This window comes from Etheostoma spectabile, unplaced genomic scaffold (assembly GCF_008692095.1).
Source record: "Etheostoma spectabile isolate EspeVRDwgs_2016 unplaced genomic scaffold, UIUC_Espe_1.0 scaffold463, whole genome shotgun sequence".
NCBI classification, from domain to species: domain Eukaryota; kingdom Metazoa; phylum Chordata; class Actinopteri; order Perciformes; family Percidae; genus Etheostoma; species Etheostoma spectabile.
Window position 1 is genome coordinate 220591 of NW_022605615.1, and position 8439 is coordinate 229029.

The window sequence follows — 8439 nt, forward strand, 5'->3', positions numbered from 1 at the left end:
AATGTTTCTTTTTAGATGAAACAGATGTTGGAAAAAAGTTTGCAAATTGCAATATATCGCAGAACATTGCAATATGCTTAAAATCGCAGTAGTGACATAAGTATCGTGATGACATCGTATCGGGAGGCGTCTGGGGATTCCTCCCCTATATGGGAGATTATTATGATTTGACACTATAAATAAAATTGAATTGCGTGATTAAGCGGTTTCCGGCCCGGTGACTCCACTTCCATCGGTTGTAGAGGACGTCTGCGCCGCTCCGCAATGCAGCCGGCGCCGTAAATCCTCGAGTTTGAATGGGTTTCATGTATTTGACGGACCGTGTTGCTGTGTGTGTTCCCTGCAGGGAAAAGATCAAGGAGCTGCACGACTGGATGACCCAGCTGGAGTCGGAGAAGTTCGACCACATGGAGAGACTGAAGAGGCAGAAGTACGAGGTGAGAAAGCCATACTCCGCAGAAAAGAAACGTCTGAATTGTGTCAAGAATCAGCGGGTGTTTGTGTTAGTTGAAAGAAAATATCGGCAGAAAACTGCACTTTAGGATGTCTTTCTTTTTTTTTAAAGGATGCCTTTACTGTTCAATTCAACTTTGTCGAATTATAGCCCAATACAGAAAGCAGCAGAACTGAGTACACTTTAATATCTGTTTATTAATCCCAAATAACATTGTTATCGCCGTATTCAACAATGTGTAACATGCAGCTCTGTTAGGTATTATTCATCTTTTTAAACTACCAGATAAAAACCATCGACACCTACTCTATCAAACTGAAGCATTTGTTGAATTTGATGTTGTTGATGCTGGTGATCCTGAGGTGATCATCCAATTGAGTCAACCCTCCAGGTTTTCGGGTTTTTTTAACCCTCAATGTGCTCTTTGACGCCCCCCCCCCCCCCCCCCCCCCCCCCCCCCCCCCCCCCCCCCCTCCCCCCCTTCCACAGGTTACAACCCTGCGTAAGAGAGTGGAGGAGCTCAGTAAATTGTAAGTAGAGCGGAGCCGCAGGGACGTTCCTGCCCGCCGGCTCTATGCTCGCTGCATGTTAGCATGAAGGAAGGTTGATACCACCCTCCCCCCCCACACACACACACACAAACACACACACACACACACACACACACACAGCTGGGCAAGAGAGGAGACCACACACCACCACGGAGACACCGAACTAGCACAGGGAACTGAAGAGTTTGTTTCTTAAAAAGTGACATCTTCTGTGGAAAACAGCTGTGAAGTTATATATACACATATGTACATATATATATATATATATATATATATATATATATATATATATATATATATATATATATATATATATATATATATATATATATATATATATATATATATATATATATATATATAGCTATAGTGCATAGTTTCTGTCTCCCCCATGAGGAATTCTAAGTGATGAACAAAACTGTTGGCACGTCCACATGATACAAGCCTTCCGTTGTCGCGCACCACCCTGACCCGTCCTCGACGCAGCTGCTAGTAGCCAAGGAGGACACTGAGTATTAAAAAAAAACATGACGGACTCTTGAGAAGAGGTCCTTATCTTCACTTGAGTTTCTGAGTCTCAATTAGCTTGGTAGCAACTCATTTGGCAACGGCTCGAATGTAACAGACGTTCATAAATATCAAAAAGTTACGCATTAAAGCTTTGATCCGAGGCCTGAACTCCCTTTATTTTTCTTAGAATTTAACACTTTTGTTTTGGTTAAAGCCAAATATGAGTCATATCAGGTATTCCGTTTTCTTTTCATCTCTTTTAGCTCAGGTTTCAAAATTAACATTGTCTCGTGCTCTCCTTCTGACAGCTCAGATAGAGACTCAGCCAAAAGGCGGGAGCCTGGCACAACCTCCTCTGATTGGCCAACACCACATTTCTGTTAACCCTTTCCTTGACTGGGTTACAGGTGCGTAGCATCGGGGACCCAGGACATTAAACCTACTTCAACCCCTCTGAACCTGTAGTTTTTGTCCTGTGTCACTAACAGACAAGTTCGTAAACTCTATAATAAAGCACTAAAATTGGCTTGATCTCCCCTAAAAAGGGTCTAAAATTGCCACTGTATGCAAAAAAATGTTAAAAAAGCTGCCTAATATTTCAGACAACAACCACCAGTGATCACATAATAGGAAAAATGCATTTATAAAGTACAGTTATGACCCAAAGTGGAGCGTCCTTGTTCAGCGTAAAGGCCAGGGTCATCTGCATACGGTCGTATTTCCTTCTCTGTGCGTGAGAGCCATTACAACAGTAACTACGAAGGTAATCACATTACATTAGCGGCTGTTGGACTCCGTGATGACTCGTTATGAGCAGGTAAGTAGCTGCATTAGTGTGATACCAATTCCCTTCTGAATGGAGATGTCTGACGTAACGTTTCAGGCTGGAAATGAAGCTCATGGTTCATGAGATCAGGCTGGTTTCAGGCTGAAATGAAGCTTGGATTAAAACGTAGGAGTTGTGTAAGAGTTCGTAAAGTTTGTAAAGGGATGTTTTGATGTAGTTTTGCTGTTGCTAAATATCACACATCAAGACCTTTGCCCTGTTTTTTGGATTCTCCGTTCACCGCGAAGGCATGATGCAACTAAAACTAACTTTTCTTCAAATGTTCAAGGCAACGCTGGCTGAGTATTTGATCCACAGGCAGTCTGTTGTGTCTTTTCCACCAAGGCTAAGCTGGTTCTGGTTCTGGTGCTGGTTCTACTCTCCAGTTCTCTAAGAACCAGCTGGATCTTCCCCAGCCTGAGAGCCGGCAGACCGTTGGTTTCCTCCCCAGACCCCGGTGGTTCTGGTTTCCTCCCCAGACCACGGTGGTTCTGGTTTCCCAGCTGTCGGTACACGATCCATTCGGCGCATGTGCAGATCATATCATGATGAACGAAGATTTACGACACTGCACGATCTGTTCCCATAGACGGTTAAAGAAGGTCTGTTCGCCTCCACCGGAAAGCTAACGTTAGTTTAGCTAACAGCTAATTCGGCTAACCGCTAGCTGAGACAGCGTGTAAAAGACCCTCAAAAGTTAAAACAACCGTTAAAATATATAACAGCTGTTACGTCAGTTCTACTTTACTCGTGCTCATTTAAAATCCAATCACTCCATACTTGTCTTTATTATTACTGTAAAGTCTTAATTTAGCTGGAGCTGCTTTCCCCGCTGTTTAGTTTGAGTGACGTTGTTTTAGGCTGAATCAAGCTGCCAGCTAGCGGTTAGCCCAATTAGCTGTTAGCTAAACTAGCGTCGTTAGCTTTCCGGTGGAGGCTAGCAGCAGACCGCTACTGTGGAACAGATCATGCAGCGCCCTAAATCCTCGTATACTGTGACATCATCTGCCATGTGCAGAACGGGTTGTGTACGGACACCATCCATGTCCAAAGCTAACGTCAACAGCTCTCTACGGTTAACGGCTGACCTGTGTTTTCAAAATGGCCGCCAGACGTTTTTGTTTTCGAACGTGGTGATAAACCCCCCCCCAGCGCCTGACGTAACCGGTTCTGATCTCTAGACCAGCGCTGAGTTGGGGCTGAGCTGGAACCCGTGTTCTTGGCCCAGAACCAGGTTTATTTGTGTGGAAAAGCAAAGAACCGGTTTCGATATTTGGCACCGAACCAGCACCAGAACCGCCTTGGTGGAAAAGACTTTCTAACTTTGAGGGTGGAGTCACCCTGAAGTGTGAATTTGCGTGAACCTGAAAACCCGGCACGTCCTCCAACTGTCCCTCGTTGGACAAATCTTTCAAAAATTGGGTAAAACTTTCCACATTTCTGACATGTTTCTGCATTTTCTCTCGTTTTTCCCGTACTACAGCAGCAAGAAGGGAGCCGCCGCCCGCCGCAGGAAGTAGACCGTCCCCGAAACTGCGATGTTGTCGGACTCACGCCTGACGCAACAACGCACGCGGCGGCGAAGGCCGTCGCTCAGAAGAAACCCGTAACGCTGAGGTGTTTGAAACCACCACCACCACCCCCCCGCCCCCCTAACCAAGTCCTGACACGTGCAACCAGGAGCCTTTAGCTGCTGCTCAGTAGGAAAATGAAGAAACTGGCGCTTCCTCGCCCTCAGCTGTTTTGGTTCTCAGTATTTTTGTAAATAAAGTGTGACGCTTCAAGAAGCCGTGTCCGTAGAGCTGTTATTCAGAAGATCAATAAAGTTCTGTGTTTTTCAGACGTTCGTTTGTTCAACGCTGTTTCCTAACTGCAGAGTTGAATTGAACCTTTTGTTTAATTAACACTGTGTTTGGCGCTTTTGATGGGTTTTTTAAAAACCTTTTAGACTGGTCCTACCAGACTCTGGTCCACTAGACTAGTCCTATCAGACTCTGGTACACTAGACTGGTCCTACCAGACTCTGGTCCACTAGACTGGTCCTACCAGACTCTGGTCCACTAGACTGGTCCTATCAGACTCTGGTACACTAGACTGGTCCTATCAGACTCTGGTACACTAGACTGGTCCTACCAGACTCTGGTACACTAGACTGGTCCTACCAGACTCTGGTCCATTACCCCGGTCCTACCAGACTCTGGTCCATTAGCCTGGTCATACCAGACTCTGGTCTATTGGCTCTGGTCCATTAGCCTGGTCCTACCAGACTCTGGTACACTAGCCTGGTCCTACCAGACTCTGGTCCATTAGCTCCGGTCCCTTACCCTGGTCCTACCAGACTCTGGTCCATTAGCTCTGGTCCACTAGCCCGGTTCTACCAGACTCTGGTCCATTAGCCTGGTCCTACCAGACTCTGGTCCATTAGCTCTGGTCCACTAGCCCGGTCCTACCAGACTCTGGTCCATTAGCCCGGTCCTACCAGACTCTGGTCCATTAGCTCTGGTCCACTAGCCCGGTCCTACCAGACTCTGGTCCATTAGCCCGGTCCTACCAGACTCTGATCCATGATCCCGGTCCTACCAGACTCTGATCCATGATCCCGGTCCTACCAGACTCTACCTTTAGTAGTATTTGTTTTAGGTATAGAATGTACAAATACTACCTTCGGGTCCCAAGGAAAGCAGTGAGTGAAATAAAATGTTTTTACAGAATAAATGTTAGAAGATCCATCGGATCCATCAGGAGGGGGTTGTGTGTGTGTGTGTGTGTATGTGTGTGTGTGTGTGTGTATGTACTCTGTGATATGCAGGTATACGCCGTACACCCACTAGGAAAAGTCATGGATTTTCGTATACCCATTTACAAATGTGATCATAATGATAACAATAACAATAATACCATAACATTTGTGACACGTGATCAACATTGTTTTGTGACAGAACATTCTCAATTTCATTCATAAATTGAGAGAGTGTGTGCGTGCATGGGTGCGTGATTGTTTCTCGTGAACACCCCTGTGTGCACGCGCGCGTGCGTGTGCTTGTTTAGCGTGAACACCTGTGCAGGTACGTAGAGTCCATACAGCAGCAGAGCTGTGAGCGCGGAGCCGGTCTCACGCCCGCGTGCCAGCGGTGAAGATTTAGAAAGAGTTGAACGTTTCAGTTTAAAAAAACAAGAAATCCCCTGAAAATGGAAATGTGTTACTTCATCACCGTGTGTGCCTCGGTGCCTCGTGCGCTGAACACCACAGCACGGCGCTTGCGCACGAGCTGCAGGAAGTAAGTTCCACTCAACATGTCCCTCCGAGATGTAGAGGAGCAGGAACATAAAGTAGCATACATCTAAAGGAAAGCGCTTCATTATGAAGGCTACTTACTCACATTAGGTGCTGTGTAGCTCATGTTTCATTAATTAATTGAACAGCTCGAGTCTTATGGAGCGATCCAACATGGAGGGGTTTTAGGATGGCGCTGCAGTTCCTCACTTCGACCACACGAGGGCGCTGCAGCTCTTTAAATCAACAGATTACATTGGCTTGAGTCAATAGAACCCAAGTTTCTGTTTTTTTTTTTGTTTTTGTTTCCCCCCCCCAACAATAGAAAGGTATTACGGTGTCTTAGTGGTACGTGCTTCTGCCTCACAGTATGAAGGTTGTGGGTGCGAATCCCGGTCTCTGTGTGGTTTCCACGGTCCTCTACGTGTGTGGTTGTCTCCCGCCATAGAGACACGTGTGCTGCGTGTCCTTTTTATAGTATTAAAGATTCACATCACACCTACAACAAGGCACATTGCAAACACATTCAGTCAATTCCACAACATGAATTGAACGTGGAGTACAGCATTAATACTTAAATACCTAAATATACGTATATACTTAAACATTTGTTCTTATATTCTGTTATTATAATTATTATTTCATGTGTATTGTATGTATGTATATTTTGTGTGCTGCTGTAACACTGTAATTTCCCATTTTTTGGGGATCAATAAATATCTATCTATCTATCCATCTATTAATGCATTACAAAAATTACAAAAATTAAAATTAAGGGGAAAAGAGACCAAGGAACTACGTGAATCAGAAATACTTTATTGATAACCTAAGGGAAACTCTGTGTTGCAGTCACACACATAGTAAAAATATCAGAGTAGAAATATATAAATGAAGAAACATGAGGAGTGTGGATATGTACGGTATTTACATAATTAACTTAATGAAGGAGTTGCAATGGTGAACAGTAATAATAATAATAATAATAATAATAATAATAATAATAGCAGTTGAGTATTGCACACATTTCAAGCCGGTGTTATTGCACAAAACTGTGTGTGTGTCAGTCAGTCAGGAATGACTTCCTGTGGTGCATTTTGGGAGAATGAGTCTGTCACTGAAAGTGCTCCTTGTGATTGAGTATTTGCATAAGTATTCATAAAAAATAAAAAAGTAGTTTGGCTTTTTGTTGTTTTGCAACATTTCAGAGCTTGTTTATAAAGAATTAGATCATTTATAACGGCATTACAGAGGTTTTAAGGAATCGAGATATGTGTATTAAATAGCGACACAAGCGTTAAAGGAGTGTCAACCGTCAAATATATGTATTCTATCGATTTTCAAAATAAGAGTCTAAATAAGAATTCATAACAAATTAGTAGTTCTGACTTTATCTTGTAACTATTATTCAGAGAGATTAATTTCAATTCAATTCAATTTTATTTATAGTATCAATTCATAACAAGAGTTATCTGGAGACCCTTTACAGATAGAGCAGGTCTAGACCACACTCCAGAATTTACAAGGACCCAACAGGTCTAGTAGTTTCCTCCAGAGCAAGCAACAGGGCCACAGTGGAGAGGAAAAACTTCCTTTTAGGAAGAAACCTGGGACAGACCCAGACCCAGACCCAGACCCGGGCTCTTGGTAGGCGGTGTCTGACGGGCCGGTTGGGGTTAGAATGAAGAGTGGCAATAACAAAAATAGAAAAAATATTAGTTCGTAGCAGTTCTTTGTTCTTTGTTCATGGCGTAGCAGGACGCTGTGCGGCAATACAAGGCACAGCAGGACGTAGCAGGACGCTGTGCGGCATTACAAGGCCAGCAGGACGTAGCAGGACGTAGCAGGACGCTGTGCGCGCTTACAAGCCCCAGCAGACTAGCCAGGACGTAGCAGGTTAGCAGGACGTAGCAGGCGGGAGCAGCGTAGCAGGACGTAGCAGGACGTAGCAGACGTAGCAGGGCGTAAGCAACATGACGTACAGGGCGTACAGGACGTAGCAGGCGTAGCAGACGTAGCAGGTGTAGCAGGACGTAGCAGGGCGTAACAGACGTATGCAGGGCGTAGCAGGACGTCAGGGGCTAGCAGGGCGTAGCAGGACGTTAGCAGGGCGTATCAGGGACGTACAGGACGTAGCAGGTGTAGCAGGACGTAAGCAGGGCGTAGCGGGCGTAGCAGGACTTAGCAGGGCTGAGCAGGGACGTAGCAGGACGAGCAGGCTTAACGTGCGTAGCAGGGCTAGCAGGCGTCGGGACGTAGCAGGACGTAGCAGGGTGTAGCGGGACGTAGCAGGACGTACAGGGCACTGCAGTGCAGCAGATGAACAGGGCATCCCCAGAACGTGTAGCGGGACCATGGCGACAGCTGCTACCCTGATTTCGGAGCCTCTCTGATCCGAGGGAACATGCTGGGAAAAAAGAACATAAGGACTCCGGGGAATTGTCACTGACACGTTGATGTTTCCTGATTTTAAAGCTGAAGTTGAATTAAGTTAGTGTTACGTAGTGTTAAACATCAAAAAAAAAAGTGACAAACATTGAAAAAAAACGTCAAAACATAAAAAGTTGTAAAAAAAAATTGATAAAAAAGCATCAACAAAAGTGTTGATTTTCACTTTGACGGGAAGACACCACGAGGGTTAAAGTATTAAATTAAAAACAGAACTGAGTCTGTGCAGCTTCAGGAGGAACATGGGGGGGGGGGGGGGGGGGGGGGGGGGGGGGGGGGCATGGTTGAAAATGACAAAATCGTTAAAAACACAAAGACGTGAAAAACTTTATAAAATATTTCAAAAGATGTCGAAAAGCGACAAAAAAACTCCCAGAAC

General features: G+C 44.9%; 1 protein-coding gene across 1 annotated transcript in view; it reads left to right on the forward strand.

Annotated features, from left to right (window-relative positions):
- The window catches only part of LOC116686755 (troponin T, fast skeletal muscle isoforms-like), a gene marked incomplete in the record, with an annotated part of 18542 nt that extends 14414 nt beyond the window's left edge, over positions 1 to 4128 (forward strand). The window contains 3 exon segments of the mRNA XM_032511807.1: positions 347 to 437; positions 944 to 984; positions 3825 to 4128. Of these exon segments, the coding sequence (XP_032367698.1) occupies positions 347 to 437; positions 944 to 984; positions 3825 to 3861 (169 nt within the window).
- Positions 4129 to 8439: the final 4311 nt, after the last annotated feature.